Source organism: Miniopterus natalensis, chromosome 4 (assembly GCF_054644295.1).
Source record: "Miniopterus natalensis isolate mMinNat1 chromosome 4, mMinNat1.hap1, whole genome shotgun sequence".
NCBI lineage: Eukaryota > Metazoa > Chordata > Mammalia > Chiroptera > Miniopteridae > Miniopterus > Miniopterus natalensis.
Window position 1 is genome coordinate 37261380 of NC_142084.1, and position 23352 is coordinate 37284731.

The 23352-nt window shown below is 42.2% G+C and overlaps 1 protein-coding gene across 1 annotated transcript in view; it reads right to left on the minus strand.

Moving 5' to 3' along the window:
- Positions 1-23352, minus strand: part of RNF150 (ring finger protein 150) — a 172496-nt gene that overhangs the window by 33392 nt on the left and 115752 nt on the right. Inside the window, exons 5-6 of the mRNA XM_016206935.2 lie at positions 9019-9115; positions 2090-2300 (exon numbers count right to left, since the gene is read on the minus strand). Of these exons, the coding sequence (XP_016062421.1) occupies positions 2090-2300; positions 9019-9115 (308 nt within the window). The remainder of the gene's footprint in view (positions 1-2089; positions 2301-9018; positions 9116-23352) is intronic.

The following is a 23352-nucleotide window of genomic DNA, read 5'->3' on the forward strand; positions in this document are numbered from 1 at the left end:
TGAATGCCTCCTATGACCTAAACACTCAGAGTCTATTTTAGGCAAAAGCTGTTTATGGATTATAAATTGTATGGACACCAACCACAATTTTCAACTTCATTTTTGGATGTCTTTTAACTCACATATGCCTTTTCATTTGCCGTCTGGGCTTTACTGAGATATATGAAGTATGTAATCACTTTTCAAAGTAAGGAATTTAACAGAGGACACATTTTCTCCTAAATATTAAAAAATCATTTCATTGCAAGGAAAATAATGCATTTTTGACTTGGTTCTTCTCATGGGCTCAAAAAAGGTTCATGTGTTCAAGCTTTTTGAACTGCTAGTAAAATTTTATCACACCTTCCAATATACTTCACATGGGCCACTAGTGATATAACTGATGGTAACTGAAGATGTCCAATAACTGGAAATATTATGGGACAATCTTGTACTCTGAAAAGAGAACTTATTTTTGGCCTGAATCAGCCACTTACTCCTCTGGGCCACAATTTTCTCATGGTAAAAATGAGAAGTTTATCATGGTTAAAATCAAATGAACTTCAAGGTCCTTCCATCCCTAAATTACTAGGATTCTAAATGTGTCTTCTCCTATGGGACTACTAGCCACATGTGGCTCCTGAACACGTGGAGCATGGCTAGTGCAACTGAGATGCACTGGAGGTGTAAAATACTCACCAGATTTTGAGTTAGTACAAAAATGTAAAATACTTTGGATTTATTGGGTGAGTTAAAAATATTGTTAAGATGAACTTCACTTATTTTTTTTTAGTGTGGCTATAGAGAACTTAAAACTGCTTTTGCGGGTTGCATTGTTAATAGTAGACAACACCTCTCTAAACCTTCAAAACAAAGGAAGCAAAACCTATTTTTGAGGACTTTCGATGCTTGATGGTCATCGTTTCAATATTGTGGTCCTTATGCCTCTAAAAGCCAAGTTAAAACACTTATCTACCCCAAACGAATAAATCTTGCATGGCAGATACTTATCACCAAGTTCCTCTTGAAGATGCTTTCTGTCCAGGGCCTGTGAAAGTCCTATGATTACAATACTCAACGGTCGGCCCCTGTGGCATTGCTTCAACTAGATCATAACAGATTATCAGGAAATACACCAAAATGTTAAGAGTGATTATTTCTGGGTAATGGGTTACTGAATGATTTTTGAATTTGTAAAATTCTTTTCTTCATCTTTCAATCTTTTAACACTGAGGACCATTACGTTTCTTCATTAGAAAAATGCGTATCTTTAAATTTCAGCATGAATGATTTTACAAATTGTATAAACATCACAGATATGTAAGAAAGAGGCCACTTAAAAGGAAATATCCTAAAATGCTTTAATCTGCTTTTCTATATTTCCAAATTTTCTATAGTGAATCAGTTATTTCTATACAGGGAAACAATACACTTTATTTAAAACTTGCAATATCCACCCACCCTTCTAACCTTCAACCTACGTTAACTTGCAGGCTGGCTTTCTCAGAGCTCCTAGAGCTGTATTAGACTGAGGAATAAATACTTTAGGTGTTTGCTTCAATCTTGATGCTAACAATGGCTACTTTAATATTTTTATAACTAACATCAAACAGAACAGTATTGAGTTAGAGTCTATGCAGGAGGCAGGGAAGAAACCCCATAGGTATTTGAATATGCCGTGTGCAGAGGGGTTTAGCTTGTACTGGGAAAACGCCCATCTAAAGGAGTGTCATTTACGTCTGAGTCCTGCGGCAGCAGGGAGAGCACTGTAAAGTATGTGTGTGTGTGCCCTCAGGGGGCTACACCCCCCCCCACATGAGTGAGCGGGGTTGTGCCCTACCTTGGTCCCCGAGCACCCCCTCCGGCTGCTTTGTCGCCTGCCTCCCAGCCATCCTCAAGGCCGGGCCCACGCCCCGCCTGCTCGGGCAGCGGTGCGCAGCGCTGGTGCGCGCGGGCGGGCGTGACGAACCAGGTGTGCTGCCTGCCTGCTGGCCCCGCACAGGGCGGGGCTCTAAAGGCCGGGCAGGTAGCACCGTCTGACCTGGCAATTTCCCCCCGGCTCCCAAGCGCAGCAGCCCTAGAACACAACTCTATCAAGCACAGAACTTACTGTTGGTAGAAAAGATGACTTCTCCCTCCTGCGGGGTGGGGTCCGTATCCTGGACCACCTGCAAGGCTCCCACAGTCCGGACAGCAGGGTCCAAAGTGACTGAGCTTTCATTCACGGTTGTGTCGCTTGCGCCGGTGATCTGGTTGGTGGGCGGGCCTCCCAGGGATCCCTCGTAGTCGGTGGGCAAGTCGTCCATGCAGTCGGCATTGGGCTGACGGGAGCAGGGAAAAATCTATTCTTAGTGCGTGTGTCATTAAGTTAGAGGAGAAATGTCTGCAGCCTAAGTATTTTGTCTTGATGGAAAACCAAGTCCTTTACTGCTTTCTTCCTGAACCATTTTATTTAAAAAATGTCCACATAAAGTTCTGTAATGAACATGAAAACATCTTCCAAAATTTCCTTTCCAAAGGTTCCATTTAGATCTACATACAAGTTTTTAATTCCAGGAGTAGCAATATCCATACATTAATGTAATTACTTAGGGGCAATAACACGATGTTTATTTATGATAGCCCTTCCTTAGAGAGGGTGTTTATCTCTCGTCTAGGAAGCAGCTGAGAGCATGATAATGCTGAAGGCCCATGCATTTTTGCAAATATTCTGGTGACAGGAGAGGGGCATAGAATCTGAACCATTGTGAATTGTTCATCACACACACACACACACACACACACACACACACGAATCTGAACCATTGTGAATTGTTCATCACACACACACACACACGCACACGCACACACACACACACACGAATCTGAACCATTGTGAATTGTTCATCACACACACACACACACACACACACACACACACACACACTACAAGGTGAGGTTATTTATTGTTGTTAAATGTAAGCCAAAAACCAGCTATCAAAAAAAGCCCTATTTACTTAACATGCAATTGTTCAGACATTTGTCAAATCCTCTAGATGAAGATCTTAGAATCATGACACTAGGGTGAGACCACTGAGTGTAACTACCCAGCATTGCAGGACTCTTACCCCAATATCCACATGAATGACATACATACGGGAGCTCTCTGCTTTTTGAATTTTTGCAAGGCAAAAATTTGCAAGGCAGCCTGTGTTGCTCAGCTTCTCTGGACTGTTCCATTATTGGGCAACGTGGCAAGTTTTATTCTTTGGTCTTACTTCTGCTGTTTGAAGTGGTATTGCATATATTTATATCTCTTCCATAAGCAGCTTTTAAATGACTTTCAGTTGTTATATCTTCACCCAAACTCAGAAAAAAGGTGGTGTTGGAGAGACATGGGCCTGAGAAATACTAAGAATAGCTATTCATTAGTTTTTGGTTTTGCTTTGGTCTGAACATCAACATTGCCTTGAGTGATGATAATTAAATGGTTTTGCATTGCCAATGGATAAAGAACAGAGTGTGCAGGATTAGGTGAGAACTCTGGGTTGACACTGATTATGTTTTGTTTAAAGTTCATTATAAGAGAAAATCCACAGCTCATGGACTCACTGGGAGCATAATGCAAGATATTCAAAGCACTGAACTCTTGTCCTAGATTTCCACTCTTAAACTAGTCTCTTACCACCACACCTGTGTTTTCAACAGTCAGCTAGAAATCTCCATCACCCCACAAAACCCTCAGCTCATTCCCTATTTTTCTATATTCTCTTTTCTTTTTGCTTCTTTGTCTCTATTGGAAGTGAGTCAACTCATTGAAACTCAAGTTGTTGAAAGTCAATTCACTGAATGACCGATCCACCAAATTCACTGATTGTGACATTGGGCGTGAGCAGTTATGTTGTGAACATTTCTCATCCATTACTGGTCTCATAATCTCCCTATAGTCTCCTTCTCCATACATCCCATTCTCTGCTTTCTCACCAGAGTACTCTTTTTTTAAAAACACAGGTATGATTCTTCTTTTCTCCTAAAGAATGAATTACAATCTTAGTATGGCAAAACAGGCACTCTACAGCCTCCCCAGCCTACTCTTCTGGCCTCACCTCCAGCCTTTGGAAACACACTGAATACCGTATATTCCCTGTCTCAGAGCTTTAGCTCACACTGTTCTTCTACTCAGGGTGACATTTGCCCCAATTATCTGGCCCCCCTTTCCCATTGCAAGGTCTCAAACTAACCCTCCTCGTGAACTCCTAATCATCCCTCAATTCCCAGTCCAAATGTCACCTTTTCTAAGTAGTGTTCCCTCCCAGGTAGTCATCTTCAGCACTATAACACCTTATTCCTACTTCTCCCACGCTGTTATGGTCATTGGTCACTGCGTTAGTCTCACTCTACTAGTCTGCATATTTTTAAAATTCCAGTTTTATTAAGGTATAATTAACACGTAATATTATTTTAGTTTAATGATTTGATATATGTATATATTACCAAATGAGCACCATAATCGCTTTAGTTAACATCCATCACCTCACCTGGTTACATTCTTTTTCTTGTGATGAGAACTTTTAAAAGCTACTCTCTTAGCAACTTTCAAATATACAAAACAGTATTGTTAACTATAGTTACCGTGCTGTACATTTTATCTCCAGAACTTATCTTCTAATTGGATGTTTGTACCTTTGACCACCTTCACCTATTTTGCCCACCCCCCACCCCCTGCCTCTGGCAACCACCTGTCTGTTCTCTATTTCTATGAGTTCAGTTTTTTAGGTCCCACTATAAGTGAGACACAAGCTTTTTAAAGTGACTCAACTACACTATATTGCTCTTGAATTCCAAGACTTCACATAGTGACTGACAATTATTAAGTGGTTAGCAAATGTCAGTTTGAAAATTTTATCTGAGTCACAGCTTACTGCTCAGAAAACTTAGTAACATTAGAATCTGCCCTACATTACAGAAGGATTTGAGAAAATACTTTAAAAACAGATTTCTGTGCAAAGGTAAGGTATGCTATTGAAGGGTAGCAGAACATCCTACTGCAAAATATGCAACGTTGGCATAAAGATTATTTTGAGCTGAAATAATTGAGAAGTAGATAAAGAAATGCTCTCTCCCATGTGCCTAAGAGCAGGACATACACTTGCAAAGGTGTGCCCCTCTCTGAACCAGGAAGAGAAGAACATTTTTATCACCAGTGCCTGGGAATCACTCTGAAATGGATCTGCACAAACCAACCTTACTAACAGGACCTTATCCACCCTTAGTTTCCTCCATATATTTACCTCCTCCCAATGCGCTGTTCTAGAAACTCAAAATCCCTTCCTTTGTCTTGCTACTTCTCTAAAATATTATTGCTCTTTTTTAGAAGATGCTATATAAGCTCAAGTTCTAACCACCTCTTTCAGTTGCTCATCACTAATTGTTGCCACGTGTATGCACGATGCATGTGTTAATAAACTTTGGTTTGATCTTCTCTTGTTAATCTTTTATGAGTGTAATTTACAGGCTGCCTGCTGGAGAACCTAGGAAGGTAGGTGGAAAAATAATTTTCCCCTCCTTTACACTATGTAAAGATGCTTCGAAGCAAGACCCACTATGTGGGGTATCAGGGAGGAAAGGTTTCCCAGTGGGAAAATGTGCGGTTGCTCTTTCAGCCGTAAGCAGCTGACTGCAATCATATATGTGATAACAACTGACATGTTTTTCAAAATGTTGTGTTGGCTTGTTGATATTGTTCCTTTATTTCTTTTCCTTATTTAAAAATAGTTTTAAATTAATTTTGATGCAGGGTGTTTGCCTTTACTTTGTTGGACTAGGAGTGGTATTATATCTTTAACAGCAGGGAGAGGAAAGAGGAGAGAATTAGCTCAGTGAGACTGTTAGCTGCATCAATAATTTGGACTGGATATAACATTTAAGACACCAACCTTACTGAATCTCACAGTTTATATTCACTCCAAATGGTTCATCAAATAGCATATTTCGTAAAGAAATCTAATTTATATCCAAGAGAAATTACAGTTCAATGTTTAGTAAAAGAGGTCAAATACCATCTGTAAGTGAACAAGATATAGGCGTTCAAATTCGGGTTAGCATGGGGAAACCCCGGTAAACCAACCGCCAAACGGCCAGGGCTTTGTGAGGACACCAGCTACGCGGCCTTTGCTGTCAGTCATCCTGTTCAGACCTGGATAATCGTCATGGGAGAAGGTGTTTGCTGGGATATGAGAAACCCAGTTTATATGGTACCTTACAGGAGTACTCACTGAAACCTGTGCTCTGTCATCTTACAAATACACACCTAGACCCAACTGGAGAGAAAGGAGGGTGAAGCACTGTAATGTAGATAAAGAGATGAAAACACTCCTGACAATAAAGGACTCCCCCACCCCCTCACCTCTATTCTATTTCTCCTGGCAAAATATAATGAAAAAAGATGCCCACTGTAATGGGAATTTCATGAGTCCTGAGCTGTGCTTTCTTTCTTTAGTTCATTTTAGAGAAACTCACTTACAAAATGAAAACCTTTCTAGCTCTTAGCTTTCCATTTATATTTTTTTGCCTTATAGCACAGGCAGCCACAGGACACTCAGTTAAAAACAACAAAAACAAAAATGAACAAGAAGAGCCCTGCCACCTGCATTTGGACCATCTAGTGGATCAGGGTTACAGACAAGTTGTTGGTGAGTGGCTGTTGTTCAAGGGGGATCGGGGTGAGTTTCATACACACGGTTCTGTGACTGGCAGCCTTCAGACTCTGAGGGGCTGCAACCTCACAGACATGTATTGAGCACTTAGCACATGTAAGGGATGAAGAGATGAAGGATTAACAGGCACCAATGATCAGGGAAAGTGACAGGCTCTTTTCAATTTCCCTTGATTAAGAAGAAATGGAGTAGAGGAGTTTAGGAAGACTATAAAACAATTCTATAAGCTGCATAAAAGGAGTTTCAGTTAGGCATAGGAAGTGTTTTCCAGCCGAGAAGGCTGTGAGCCTGGCCAATGACATGGGAAGTTCTAAGAATGGAGTAATAACTTCATCTCTTTGGCCTAATTAGGCCTAGTGCTACCCAACGATGGAAGATGGAGTGGAAACTACACCCAAAAGTCCTCCCAGATCCAGACTTCAGTTCAGTATTGGACAAAAAGAGGGAATCCTCAGGAAGGCACGGAGGGGAGCCATAAGCCTCGGTGCTTCTGAGAAGTAGCATAATCCATGAGCCTTCCTCAACGAGGATGTTCTGTTCTCTGGGGCGAGCTTGGATGCCTCTCACATTCCTGTTCGCCTGGCCTTTAAGAATCCTTGGCAAAATTCAAAAGATGCCACTGATGTTTATTTTTCTGGAAGTCAAGTGTGCTAAGTAAAATCCTATCCAGTCCTGATAGGTATAAACCCTGGCCAGAAGGCCCAACTGCTAAAAGTCACAATGCTATTAGTTTTGTAAATAAGCCAAATGGCCACCCAATAATTCTATTTTAAAAACAATAACTGTATTCACAACTCATTTACAAGTAGCTTCTGGAGAAGTTCACCTCCCCAGGAAAAGTCTCGAGTCAAATGCTGTTTGGTACAAAATTTGGTTTCATTATTTTAACTAAGGAGCACTGGAATCAACACTTAGGAGCTTTGAAAGTATCCTGAGCAATAGGAAATAGGTCAAGTGATGCGACTGTCTACCTCTAACTGTGAGTACGTATTCTAAAGATGTTGGAGACCAAAGACACACGTAACACGTGCAAGCACACACATGCATACATTTCCCCCTCCCTTGTAAGAACCAGTTACAGCCAGGGATGTGAAAGTGTGAACACTGAGCTGATTTTCTAAGTCACCAGTATCTGGTGGAGATGTTGGGTTTTAACTAATGTTCCATGTTTACAATAATTGCTTTTCACCTTGAATGCATTATGCATTTACAACCCCAGTCTGAAAACTTAATGCACTGCCTTTCAAAGTCTAGCTCAAAGCCAAAGTCACACAAATTGAGTTTTGCCTGGTGTATCAACCATGAAAATTGGGCACATGGCTGGCATAGAGGCTGGTTCAGGGAGAAAATTCAGCCAATGCGTAACCCTCTAATGCTCAGCTGTGCCCTCTCCAACAGAGTCACTCTGATAGTCCTCTGGCATTAAAGAAAACCTTTAATATCTGATCTGATCCTTCCTCCTTCGGTGACATCTTGGGACCATTAACATTCTCTTTATCCTCTGCCATTAGTGTAGTGAGGAATGACAACAGGGAGGCTGCAGCAGGGAGGAGGGGAAGGGGGAGGCCGTTTTCTGCATCCTGTTTGTCCAGCTCCTTTTAGGCAGCGCCTGTGTTTTTCTGACACCTCTCTGTGCAGCCCTTGGCCTGGGTGGCCTGGCTGGCTTCATGCTCTCACACAGCAGCTGCTGCCTCACCAACCACGTCTGTGGGCCTCACTTGCTATGGGCCTGGGAAAGTCTTTCCCTGGAGTGTCAAGCCAGCCAGCTGGTGGGATTCTCTTTGCACGGGTGGGGAGATTCGATTTTATCAAACATGTAGGGGAGGCACCAGCTGGATGGTCACACTAGAATGCAGTGGTTCTAGCTCAGGTTTCCTGCTCATTCAAGGTCTCCACAGAGATCTGAGTTCAGCAGAGGCTCCGAGCCAGCTTCCCAGCAGCTGTCCTCCCTGCCCAGTGTTGGGAAGAGCTTGTTTCCTCTGAAAGCTAGGTGACGGGGGCACAATCAGAAAATGTGGCCTGCAGACCTCTGTGATGATAGCACAGGGGCAATGACCCAAGAGGAAACCAATGTGTCCCGCCTGTGCCCACTCACTGCAGCCTGGAGGAGAAGCCTCGACTCTCAACTAAAATGGACACGGGGAGAAGTCACGATGTTCTCAGGCTGAGAAAAAGTGAGAGGAGAAGTGTTTTCAGACATGAGCATTCCCTTGGGGCCTCATCGGATGACACCACCGCCATGGGGTCGAGGGGACAGAGAAGAGCCAGGCGTGACGTTTTCTCCTTGCTTTGGGGCAATGCAGAAAGACAGACATTACGATGCTGTAGGCTGTGCTGTGCTTACCGGGATCCCTAGGGCTTTAAGAATGTTCATCTTGCACATGGGACAGGTGCGATGGTCTAGGAGCCAGGGGTCAACACAGGACTTGTGGAAAAGATGCCTGCAATGAGAACCATACAGCTTAGAGCGGCGGCAACTGCAGAGACTCCCTAGTAGTCCGCTAGATCCCAGGCACTTGTCCAGGGTCACTCGGCTGCTCAGCGGCAGAGTCAAGACGCAAACCTCCGTCTCCTAACACCTGGGCCGATGTGCTTCCTGTTATCCCTGGTGGTGATGAGGTCAAACGTTGTCTGGATCCCAGGAGTGTCCTGCAGGATTCTAAGTTTCAGAGCACATAGAGAATGTAGAAACAGAGGTGTTTCTCTTTCTCAATAGGAAGAATGTTTACTGGAAAGAACACAAGGGGAGAACCTTGCACAGACCTTTCAGGATAACTCGATAGATGCTATTTTACATAATTCCAGAATTTCTTTTCCCACGGTTGCAAGACAACTGCAAAAATAAAGACTCATTTCCATTAATATTTGGGTTCTGACATAAAGGGCAGAAGAGCTCCTGCAAGCATTTAACAACACAAATGACCTTTTAAGTTGTTATGGCTGCTGGTTGTCGAGTCAGAAGCCAGAGTGAAAGGGGTTGTAACCTTTACTGTTTGTACAGCTGATGTGCTCACTTCACTCCATCCCCAGTGCCAGGTTCTCCGAGCATCCATCTGAGTGGCAGGATAATGGGGGGCATTTGGTAGATGTGGGAGGGCTCCTAACTGAAATTCCTCTCAACTTGGCTCTCAGGAGCCCACTCAGCACTGTTGGAGTCAGGAGCTTGTCTTCTCACTCACAAGACTCCAGACCATGGGCAGAAGCAGCCCAAAGTTCCTGCCTGGGGCAAGAAGAGAGAGAACTATCTGTCTTAAGAGTGAGGGCTTCCTTAGGACATTCCATAGTGCCTGACCCTCTCCCCTCAATGGTACCCTACACCTGGGAGCACTTCTGCTCTCTCCTCTCACTTTCCTCTCATGCGAACAGTTCTCACAAAGTTCTTTGTGATAGATGGCTTTAGGCCAAATGCTTAAAAAGGGACCCCAAATTAAAGAAGCATGCAAGAAGGGGTTGCCTTTTAAATTGAACTTGGGAAGTACCCACGTGCCAAGGATGGGATTAGCTATATACAGGATCTGATCAAATTGGTGATTAGAAAAAAGGAGAGAGGCAACTTAGATGTGTCATTGTGTTTGCAGATTACTGCTTAGAATGCCCTGCAGATTTGCTGCTTGGGAGGTATGTATCTCATCCATTCATTCCCTCATCCACACCTTTGTCCAACAAGTAGTGTCTGCCAAGAACTGTGCTCATCACTGGAAGTCGCTATGATAGAGATTTGGCCCCTTCCCTTAGGGAGTATAACAGGAGGGGCAGACATTAATAAAATAATAATATAAATAAACTGCTAATGACGACAGTACTAAGTACCACATTAGAAGAACAGGAGTTGGGAGGATTATAACAAGGAGAGTTTCCCGATGAAGTGCCAAAGCTAAGAGCGGAGGGCTGCACAGACATCCACATGAAGGGGAGGGAAGGAGGGTATTCTAGGCAGAACCACTGGCTGGACAAAAGCCCTGAGCTGGGCACTGGAGGAAAGTGGTCCCAGCCCAGGGAGGAAGGGGCTGAGGCTGAATAGAGTCCTTTCTGCACAGCCACGCACCCCTCCCCTGCCCCCTAGCAATACCTCCCTCCCTATGTTCAGGCTTTACACTCAGGAAACAAGTTCCTAATCTGAATTTGCTCACCACCTGGTGTTCCTACTGGGAACAAAGTCAAACATCTGGCCCCTTTGACCGTCTCTGGGAGGCAGGCTCTGCAGTGTCTCCTGAACACAGGCTGGAGTCAGAATGAGGGCCGGACCCATCATTAGCTGCTAAAGCTTAAAGAAGTCACTTAATATCTCCAAGTCTCGCCCAACTGGGGTGGCTCAGAGGTTGAGCATCGACCTAGGATCCAGGAGATCGGGGTTCGATTCCTGGTCAGGGCACATGCCCGGGTTGTGGGCTAGGCAGCCGATCAATGACTCTCTCATCATTGATGTTTCTATCTCTCTCTTCCCCTTCCTTCCTCTCTCTGAAATCAAGAAAGATATGTTTAATAAAAAAAAAAAAAAAATATCTCCAAGTCTCTTTGTCTCATCTGTAAGATGAGGGTCTGCTACTCACATGGAAAAGATTTCCCTGAGCGTCCATCCACAGAAGTCAGTACTTTTCTCTAATGCCCTAAGTGATTTCTCTCCATGCGCCGGTCGGCCTTATAGCCTCTGTGGTGGTTAGAGTTAGTGTTGTGTGTCACTGGGCCAGGCTATTCAACCAAACACTAATCTAGGGTATTCTGTAGACATGATTAATATCTATAATCAGTCGACTTTAAATAAAGGAGATTATCCCAAATAATCTGGGCTTATTCTAATCATTTGAAAGGTTTTAAGAGCAAAACCTTTTTAAGAGAAGACATTCTGGCTCAAGGAGGCTGCCTTAGCTCCTGCTCAGAGTTTCCAGCCTGTAGGCCTGTCCTGCAGATTTCAGACTTGCCAACCCCTACAATCATGTAACCCAACTCCTTGAAAATGTATAGTGGGATATAGTGGTTCTCTAGAGAACCCTGACTGATGCAATCTCCAAGGAGAATATAAGCTCCAGGAGAGCAAAACCTTTGTCTGTCTGATTGACTGTTGTATCCCGGCATCACGAATAGTTCCTGGCACACAGATGATGCTCGAGAAATATTTGCTGTATAAATGGATATATCAAAGGTCCTGGCGCTCCTCACTGCCTGCACTTGGCCACTGCATCCCGTGGATTCATGCTTCCTAAGTTTCTTTCACATTCATTGCTTTTCTTTTCCCAGTGCCGCTCCCTCATTCACAATCTCATGACCTTTTTTCCCCTCTGTATTATTCCAATAACACCCAAGCTGGTCCCCATGCCACCAGCCTTTCTCTGTTCTCTTCATCCCACTCTTCCTTGCCAGATTTATCTTTTTAAAATAAAGTATGAGTTACGTCACTCCCTTGTTCATTCTGTTCTGTGCTAGGAGCTGGGTACAGAGATGAGTAAGACAAGGTCCCTCCTTCCAAGGCAGTGCCACAGCCCTTCAGAGGTTCCCTGGGAACTAAAATGCCCAGGCCATCAAAAGGCCACACTCCTGCATCCGTTTTTCTGGCTGTTTGATCTTAGGCACCTCTTAGCTCTCCAAGACTCATTCCCTCAGCTCTGAAATTTTATCTTATAGGTATGGAGTTTGCAAATGTGTGTGTGTGTGTGTGTGTGTGTGTGTGTGTGCATGAACGAAAGAGAGAATAAACAATGTCCACAAAGCTTAAATCATAAGTCTTGACCCTCCTTAATTGTAAGCGACCACTAGTCTTATCAATACCATTATTGCATCTTGTTTTAGATATTAAGTTTTACTCTGATTTATAATCTTCAGAATGAACTTTCTAACGTTGAAAGCAAGGAACTTGAAATTTTTAAAAATCAAGGGAAGAACCAAAGACAAAAAAAAAGTGCTGAAAGGACCCACAGGATGATCATGCTGATTAACTAACATTTCAGGCACCATATTTCTTGTTAGCCATCAACTACAAAGACTATATCCTTATAATTGGATTGCAAACCAATTTTTCCCTCCCAAATGGAAAGAAAAACAAAAGTCACTCGACTAAATAAATTAATTAAGGAATAGGGGAAGAATCTGGAATTGAGTGAAATGCACCACCAGTTTTAGTAAACATCTCTAAGGCAAAGTCAGTCCCCACTTGTCCTATTTGCGTGAGTCTCAGTGGAGCACTGTCCCTTACCATGTTTTGGCAAAGGCTAGGTGAGGAAGCACAAGCTGGAAATACAACGGGGGTTTCACCAAACTCTCCTCCTTCCTTTTTCACTGAAGGGAAGCAAGAGTTTAGAAATTCTCCAAACACCTAACAAAACATGCTGTGCACAGCTGCATAATGATGCAGAGAGGACTGTGAATAATAAAATAAGGTCTCACATTTCTAGCAGTACTGAAAACCCGGCTCCACCCATTTCCCCATCTACTGATCCTAGTAGTCTGCTGTCTTTCACCTGCACGTGTGAACCTCACCCCAAATGAATGACATTTTTTCTCCACGTGGAGGAGGAAGGGTTGTTCTGGCCTTTCCATCTCATTCCTTTTTGCAGGCTCTTAGACCCTGCCACCTGCCACTGAGATTAGGGTCCCGTGGCTTTCCTTTTAGCACCAGCGCAAGCTGTTTCATTCCCCTGGGTGAAATGGTCACCAAAGAACGTGAGTCATGGAGACCTGAGAATCCATTCTCCCAGATAACATGACCTGCTTAAATAAGACACAGCTAGTGCGCCTATGGTAGCCCAAATGCTTCTTCAGAGCCTCAGAATCTTATTGGCAAAGTTGCCGATGAAATGAGTAAGTTTTTAATTAATAAACAATACCTACTGGTTACTGAATGCCTACTATATCCCAGGCATGTAACATACACTGTTAATTCACAACAGCCCTATAAGGTAAAACTTATTATTCCTGTTTTATGGAGAAGGAAGCTGAAGCCCATTAAAGTAAATTAAATTACCCCAAGAGCTAGTAGGCTGCAGAGCTAGGACTCAAACCCAGGCCCAGCCCAGGCCCACAGCTGGTGTTTTTGCCCAACTCCTCACTCCACTGCCCTTCTCCCTTCTGCCCCCAATAAACTGTCATGGGCAGGTGTGGAGGAGTTGGAGAAATTCAAAGTTTTATTCTTTCCAAATGTATTTTTGTGCTCCAGCTTAAAGGAGGCAGTATCTCAGTTATAGAGATTGAGGATCAGGCAAAACCAAAGGGAAAGGTGATTGCCTTTATAGGGAGTTCACTTGGCTACAGACGGGAAAGCTGTCAGATCTTGGCCTCCTCGGGCCTACCCTTAGATACCAGGCTGCTGGATTCACAAATGAAGAGGGTAACATGGGCCTCTCAGCTCTGTGCTCCCCATTCTCCGCTGAACAAGGGACCTGAGAAATGAGGAGTTGACAGCCCAACACCTTTCAAACAAATTTTCAAATTTGGATCATGAAGTGCCCAGGAAGTAATATCCACTTTTTTGCCAGCGTTCTTCCCGACCTGATCTGGCTTCTCTTTCTTGTCTCAGTTTTCTAAAACACAAGTAGGATATCACTCCCCAGACTTCAAATGCTTCAGCTGCTCCCACTGCCTACAGCGCAAAGTCAAAGTGCCTGAACACTGCACACGAAGAAGCCCACCCGATCCGACACTGTCACCTCTGCCAGCCGGTTCACCCCACACTCTCACCAGAACTTGGGGATGCCCTTCTCACTTTTTATTTTTGGTGGGGAAAATCTTGCTCATATTTCAAGCCATAGCTCAGATGTCCCTTCTCTTCCCTGACCATCCAGTTCTTTTCTCCAGACTCTCCCTATTGCTCCCCAACATGTGTCACAGCAGCTGAGACTTCATTTGGTTTTCAGGGTTTGAAGATCAGACCTTAGCTTTGTGACCTTGGGTGCTCTACGACAATGCTTTTCAATTGTCACAACATCCTCTGAAGTATTACTATTGTTGAGGTTAACTTTTCAGAGGACTGTTATGAATTCAAGGACAAAGGATGTAGACACTTAGAACACCACCTGGCTCTTAAGAAGCTAGAGTATCTCAATGTTTTGTGTTTGTTGCTTGTTTGTGGTTTTGAATCTCTTGTTCATATATGGGTAAAATTAAAAATATTTTAACTACAGGTGCAGCCTGGGCATGGATCAATCAGAATGGATGCACAGTATAAACAAAGCACAGCCCTCCGAGGCTCAGTGTCACCTGGCCAATTGTTCTATGTCCTGAGTGAGCCCATGACACCTTTCACAGCAGAGATGGAGTGTTTCTATTCCCACAGCCTAGCAGTGTACCTGGAATAGTACGGGCTCTCAGTACTGTTTGCTGAAAAAAGATGTCCTTAAGATCAGATTCCCCAAATCATTAATTAACAGCAATGTAGTTCTTTGCAAGTGGGTTTCCTCCAGAAACAGAGCTTAGTCTGAGGCAGTTTCCTTCATTTTCATGGCCACTAAAATAAGACAGACTTCTTTCTTCTGGGGCCAGGGGCTCCTAAAGAGGACATTATGGACAGTGATGAACCGGCTCTGCCTCGACTGCCTGGCAGATGTCACACAGGGCCATTCCTTCACCTTGGGAGCATGGATTTATGCACCTGGGCACAGGCATTACTCGGTTAGAATGGCTGAAATGGCAGTGGTGGTGGCATTAACCCAGTGCTGACCGAGCCGAGACAGTGTTAATGGATGTTGCATAGGAGAAACATACCCCTCTCCCATCCAGAGGACAAAAGACATCTAAATTGCTCTCATTGATTTATTTCTTTGTCTAATTGCTCCTACAATCATGTGAATTCAATGAGGACTATACCAGCATCTGACTGCTATGGCTTTGGGAATCATGTGGAAATCACTGGCTTTTTCTGTGCATTTTCCTTGTCTCACCCCGCCTGTGGTCCAGTAACCAGCAACCCAGGCTCTCAGTGTGTCATGGAAGTTCTCTACATTTTCTACTGCACTGTGGTATGCAAACCAGGAGGTTCAATCCTTATGCCTGTCAGTAAGAAAAGAGCTTTGGTATAGAAAGAAAGGTGGATTTCTCAGTTATACATGAGAAAGAATATTCCTGTGTATTGTTAAAGAGATTCCAAACCTGACACGAGGACTCACTGCTAGGAATTTGGGGTCCTGAGAAAAAGGAGGGAAATCATCAGAGATAGTTCAGACATGCATCCTGTTGGTGATAGATTCACAGGAAGATGCAAAGTCCATACTGTGTACAGGCTAAAAGATAAGGGATGAAGCAGGTTTCATTTTCATTCTTAATCTTGGCTGACTGTCCTGCGATAACCCCTTAACCTCTCTGAGCCTTCATTTATTGAATGAGAATGACAGTACCTACTTGAGGCACTCATTAATACTACTCATCCAATATGCTGGCTCTGTATCTTCCAGGCACGTGGGAAGATGACAGGCTCTCCTGGTGGTAGCTATGGGCATGTGACTAAACCTGGCCAATACGTTATGAAGAGAAATGACAAATCTCGCTTCAGGCCTTGGCATTTAATCATATACCGGTCAATTAACAATGTTGGAGATGGTGACTGCTCGTCAGCCTGACTGGCACGAGCAGACTGTTCCTGCAGACACACAACAGACACAAAATATAAGGAAGAAATCTCTGTTGTGCTAAGCCACTGAGAGTTGGAGGAATTTTGTTTGTTTGTTTTTGCTGCAGCAAAGCCTAGCCTATCCTGACTAGTAAAATACCCTATGGGCTTGTTGTCAGAACGAAATAGCTTGTTTGTAAAGTGCTTGGTTAGTCTTCAGTGAGTAATAGTGACATTAACTATTTTAAGGGATCTTAGAACAACATGTAAAGAAAGTGACAGGTCATAAATAGATTCAAGCAAAAGTGCTACAGAATTCAAGGAAGGGGGCAGTTACTTTGTGAGGAAATTAGGAAACTGAAGGATGGGGAGAGCTTTGACGTGTGGAGACTGGAGGAAAGAAATCCAAGGAGAAGGAACCGACATGATTCAAGCGTAGCTGTGTATAGTGATGCGGAGAGAAACTCAGTTGGGGGTGAAGTGGACGATTTTAGAGGAATAGGAAATACAGTTGGAAGGGCGGGTTCGAACCAGCATTCGGAGATCATCTAGATGGATGCAGGGAAAAGAGGTATGAGCAGCGAGGAAAATAACCAAGGACCTGGGCCAGACTTGCCCTCATTCCTTGTGAGGATGAACTTCTTGTCATTAAGTGATTTCCTCCCACACTGCCTCATTTTCTCCATCTCCTCTACAGACAGTCCTTCCAGGGGTCACCATGCTATGTTCTGGGGCTCGGTGTGGATCAGGCCAGTCAAGCAGCCACAGGCCCTCCTGCTCAGACTCCTTCCAGCTGGCCCAGTGCCCCGCTGCAGGGCGACTCTGCCACTGGGCTTGGTCTGAAGAGTTCGGACCAATTATGAGACATGGCATTTTCCTGATTCCCTCTGCTTAGGTTATGCAAACATTGTTTAAAATTAAAAGAAGAAAAGGAAAGGGAGAAGAGCTGCCACACAGAACCAGTAGTAACCATATTCTGGTGCTGTTGTAAACATAATTACTCAGATGCTGTGCCAGCAGGTGTGCCTGCCGGAGAAAGAAAAGGAATGTGGTGAAGTACATTGCCACTCACCTCTAGCACAGGAGGCCCGTAAAGACAAGCTGGGACTCACTGTGGAGGTGAAATCCTTAATGCTGGACTAGTTTTGATCGGATGTGCTTGGGGTTCTCAGACATTTGGCTCAGGGGGAGATGGTTTCTGAGGCAGATTTTTCGCCAAAACCATATTCCCAGAGAGCTGAGAGCACAGCAGAGCACCCTTCGGGGGCAAGGGGAAGGTGGGGCCAAGGTATCAAATCCACAGCCAGTGGTACAGTGGAAAGACTGGCTCAGAAGTCAGAAAACCTGGCTTTGCTTTGGGCCCTGTGGTCAATTTCTGAGTTAAGCTTTTTATTTAAAAAAAATAAAATAAAATAATGAACCCAGCCAGCATGGCTCAGTGGTTGAGCATTGACCTATGAACCAGGAGGTCACTGTTTGATTCCCGGTCAGGGCATATCCCGGGATGTGGGCTCGATCTCCAGTAGGGGGCGTGCAGGAGGCAGCTGATCAGTGATTCTCATCTTTGATATTTCTATCTCTCTCTCCCTCTCCCTTCCTCTCTCTGAAATCAATAAAAACATATTTAAAAAAATAATGAGTCATTAATAGTACCTACTCTATATTATAGATATATAGATATATATAATTGTGATACCAATTAGCTATTACATGTAAAAGAGCTTTGTAAACAGTAGAGTGCTTTTCAAAGTTAAAGTATTTTAATAAATAGCCACTTATTTCACCCAGTTGCTCATAGTATTGGATTTAAATAGCAGTAAAGAAAAACCAATAAAACTTAAAAAACTAAGACACTGCATCAGATCCTCTTGCTACTAAACTCAGTTTCTTTTTTTAGCTACAGTAGAAGAAATCGATCCTTGGGGAACGCAAGTTGCGAGGGGACTGCCGAGCCCTCCTTTCCTAGCCAGGCTCACTCATCCGCTGGCTCCTGGTGGAGGGAGGCTCCGAGCTGAAAACTTGACCCTGGTCTAATTATATCGTCTGGCTGGGGCAGCAAAGCTGGTTGGCATTTGTCCCGTCTGTCTAGTTGATTAATATAACTGGGGATCAGGACATTTGAAGTCAGAATGCCATATTTAACAAGGTTATTACAGTTCAAGATTTCTTTCCTAGGGCGGCATTTGCTCTGTTGAAAAGACGACAGAGACACATCAGACATCATTTACCGGCATCTCCTTTCATGTTTCCTCCTCTAATCCCCTAGATTCAGTGAAGCACCTCATGTTTGGCTGGGTACACATACGAATCCAAAGTAATCAAAGAAAAATTATTAGAAAGCACCATCAGCACACTTTGAACTTAAAATTTATGTAATTTTGACTAAGGCACAAAGTGAACTATTTTTTTTTTAAGTTCACAGCATAGCTTCTTTGATACTTAAAATCCCCCCCCCCCATTATTTTAAATGTAGGTATAAAAATTGCTTAAATCTTAAGAAAGCTCGATGATGGAGTATGTATATATTTATGTACACACTACTGAGATGAAGATAAAGAGTTTCCATCACCCCAGCAACCTCTCCTGCCCCTTACCAGTCAATACCCACCCCCTGCCAAGTGCCCACCATTATGACTTGTCAGCATAGATGAGCTTTGCTTGTGATTGAATTTCATATAAATGGGATCATAAAGTAAGTATTCTTGTTTTGCCTGGGTTTCTTTTGTTCAACACGATGATTTCAGGTTTATATGTGCTTTGATGTATACTTACTAATATACATTGTTTTTTAATTCTGAGCAATATTCCATTGCATGTACATACCCCAATTAGTTTATAAATTTTCTGTTGTTAGACATTTGGGTTGCTTTCATTTTTTTGGCTATTCTGAATAAATGTGCTATGACAACTCTTGTACAAGTCTTCCTGTGAACGTAGGCATTCATTCTCCCTGGGTATATATCCTGGGTATACATCCATCCATTCTTCCTGGGTATATATTTAGTGGAATCGCTAGGTTAGAGGGTAGTGTGTGTTTAACTTTAGTAGAAACTGTCAAATTTCCAAAGCAGTTGTGCCGTTTTAAGCTCTCACCACGCTATATAACTTTTAATTTGTCAGAGTATGTTATGTTCCTGAAAGTATGAGTTTTTTTAAATAATGGTTTTCATAAACAATGACTATTGAGTGGAATGCTTTACACCAACATAAATTTCAGATACATTTTTAAAAATGTAGTGACTTGATGTTATTTTATTTCTTGATAGGGAAGCATAAAGAAGGAGAGATAAAACTGAACAAAGATAAAAAATCATATATTTTATCTTTTTACTGTTAATCAAAAAACATTATCAAAAGAAAGTAAAATATTTAAATGAGAAAAAGCACTATTTATTAAAAACATAAAAACAAAAATTTAAAAATAGTTAATATCACATTCTATCAATTCTAGGCCATACCATCCCCCTACCCCCCACATTTTAACATCTTTAAAATTAGTAAGCATCTTATAGCCAATGACAATTTAAATTAGATATAATATGTACATGAAGAGCTTGTTAGTAATATCTCAGAGAAATCAAAGACATAGGAATTAAAACTAGTGCTACCTTTCTATTTGGTTATCAGATGAGAAAGTTGTTTAAAATGGTTCTGCCTCATGGCTCCAAAGTGACACTAACATAAGCATTCTCACATCCTGCTGGTGGGCTGTAAACTGTTACCACATTTCAGGAAAACAGCTGGACAAAACTTATTGAGGTCCTTTAAAATCACTTTTGACCTAGCAAGTTCAAATTTAGGAATGTATCCTAAGGAATGGATATATATAAATAATATATATATATTATATATATATGGTATATATATAAACAATTAAGGTAATGATTTTATAATGATAAAAACTGGAAGAAACTTAAATGCTAAACAATAAGAGGGCAGTTAACTAAACTCCAATAATGGGCTACTCTGCAACCACTAAAATATTTTAAAATAATATCTAATTATGGAAAATGCTTATTTTTAAAAAAATACGTGTTTTTATTGATTTTAGAGAGAGAGGAAGGGAGAGGGATAGAGAGATATAAACATTGCTGAGAGAGAAGCATGGACTGGCTGCCTCCTGCACACCTCCCACTGGGATCAAACCCGAAACCTGGGCATGTGCCCTAACGGGGAATTGAACCAGTGACCTCCTGGTTCATGGGTCAGTGCTCAACCACTGAGCAACACCAGCCGGGCTTACCTTTTAATGTTAAATAAGTAGAATAAAAATTGTATTAATGGCCCGACTCTACAACATTTAACAAATAACATGCTATATATTTAACAACATACAATGTAAAATAATATACATGGTATTTATATACATGCATTGTAAAAATTAAATACCAATGTCAATAATAACTTCTGGGTGGTGGGGTTGTTTTTTTGTTTACTTCTTTATACTTTCTCTATGGTCAAAATGTGTTTATTAACAATAAAACCTTGAAAGTTATTTTGAAAATCACATCTGTATATAAACAGAATTCCCAATAATCTAACTTGCATAGAATGGGCTTGAAAGAATAAGTCGAACTTTATGAAAACCAGCCAACATTTATTACTGTTTCCTAAAAAAGGAACTTGGGGAAAAACGTGTTCCTAATCAAGATATGTCACAGGCACACAGGGTGAAGTCAGGACAGACCATTTCTGCCTGGCTAGAAAGCGTCCCTTTGTTTCCCACTTCACTAGTTATGGGACTCATAGAACCCTGATCACATTTCAGCATTCTGTAAATTTCTTTTACTCATGAAGAGGTTGGAATCTTCTGTCTACACAGACATTCAGTTCATCTGACTCATCTAAAAGCAGACTGGTCCCTAGGGAAAGCATCTTAAGGGGCCTGTGTTTATTTTTAGTGCTTTCGGTAAAACTTGATTGTGATGGTTTTGGGTTTTTAGATATTAAAATGATGTCCATTTTTATGTCAGATTAAAATTCTTGTTATGTCATGTTGTTTATAAGGATCATGTTGTGACTGGCAAGGAGACTGGAGGAGATTCTCTTTTCCCTCACAAGAGAGAAGTTCCCAGATGAACATCAGCATCCAACTGTGATGTCATGTTGGGTCATCATTAAAGGATCCAAGGCATGGATCCTGCAGCAGTTTCAGGAGAGGCAGGTGAGGCTACGGACTGCCCAGGTAGAAACATCCAATGAGAACAAGGAAAGGCTCTGGGATGCACTAACCAAACAGCCTCCCAGGGAGGCCCTCTGGAAGCTAGCTACTCATTAGGTGTACTCCTGTGCTCTCCCTACATTAGCTCAGCAAATCCTGTTAATTTGATTTTAAAGAGGCTGGGCCTTGGCAGGCAAGTCTGGAAGTCTTATGATATGTGCTTGTTCAGAAAGTTCTGCAAATGGATCCCTTTACTGTTTGCCATGTGCTTTATACTAGATATCTCCCAGAGCTACTTCTCTGGTAGAAGACAATGTCATCTGCCTTTGGAGACAGGAGTTAATGGGTTCTCAAATTTGAGGAGTCAATAATCAGGTTCATGTTAAAAATATATGTCAGTCATATCAACTGAGAAAGAAAAGTAGCAGTCTGTCTGACTGGTTAGATGGACAGGGACGGTTATGAGTGTCTTGGTCAATTGTAGACACATGGTACATAACAGACCTTCAAAGAATCTATTGAAACTAGTAGACCAAAATTAGGCTTTGTCCTCAAAAAAATTATTTTTCCAAATCTTCAGGCCTATTGCTTTTAGGTTCTATCTGACTCAGATGTTGAAAAGTCAATAGGAATTCCTTTGCCACTTAGGGTATCTATGTCCCCAATTGGCACCTACAAGCTTCATCTGTCCTTTCACTATTAATTTGTACTGCAATTTAACAGTAACCACTTATTCTGTTTTTGATTTTTAGCCTGGCATATTACTGAGTTTAAATCTGCATTTCATCTCTTTCAACAGGAATACTATTAGTCATGTTCTGATCTTTGTAAAAATGTAGGCTTAAGTTTCAAAGGAAAAACAACAGTATTATATCTTGCATGCCCCGAATTACTAAGGAGAGCTCTTAAACTGATACAACTGCAATTTAGCCTCATTCCTAAAACAGAGAGAAGAGAAAGGGGAAAGGTAGCACAGCATTTACACACAAAATCAAACAGTATCTATCCAAAATGGAAGTGTGCCTCAGTGACCCAGGTATGGGAGTGTTCTGGGGTTGGATAGCTCAGAAAGAAGTCTCCAAAAGATAAGCCAAAGTTGGTCCTCGGTGTTTTGAGTGATAAAGAAAAATCTGTTTCAGTGCTTGAAATCTGTTTCTTCTGCTATGGTTTTTGAGCAATAGTGTGCTAGCTGGGGGATTTTTTCTATTTCTTAGAATCGGAATGAAAAGATATGAGCATGTTTTAAATACGAACAGATACAGAGTCATTTTCCACTATTCCAGATGCTGACTCATGCTGGGTTTTCCTCCTGCATCTCTCCTGACTAGGCCCTTCTCTCTACATCCCCAGTGCCAAAGCTCCTCTTCAGGCCTCCATCACTTCCTACCTTGGCTTTGCAACAGTCTTGAGGAAAGAGTGAAGGCAGGGGATATATAAAATGCAGCCACTTTAATTGAGCTGCTAAAATTATTAACATTATGAAAGTTGTGGCGTGAGGAGAGACTCTATTCCTGCTCTCACTAGCCTGGAAACTTATACTTTTTTGAACTTTCCATTTCAGCGTTAATGCCTGGTTAGACATCTGGACCTGCGGATAACTTAACACTTTAATTAGCCCCTGAAGGACTCACAAATCCAGGCCACCTTATTATATACACTCTGAAGTACTCACATATACATCCACCTGACATCCATTATCCAAACCACTGGACGTGACCAGACCTCCTGGTTCCCATCTTCTAGACCACCTGGTATCCATCATCCAGTCTGTCTGACATCTGACTGATAACCATCCAGGACCAATCCTACAGTGCTAAGAATGTAGGACCGATAATTCTCAGTAATGTACTTCTTACTCTAAGAGATTTTAACTTTTCTTTCTTCTTTGGAACACTATTTGGGTTTATGCCTAAATCAGTGTTTCCAGAAGAAATATTCTTTTTGATCTCAAATAAATGCTTGTTGCCTTTCACTTTGGCCTTTTA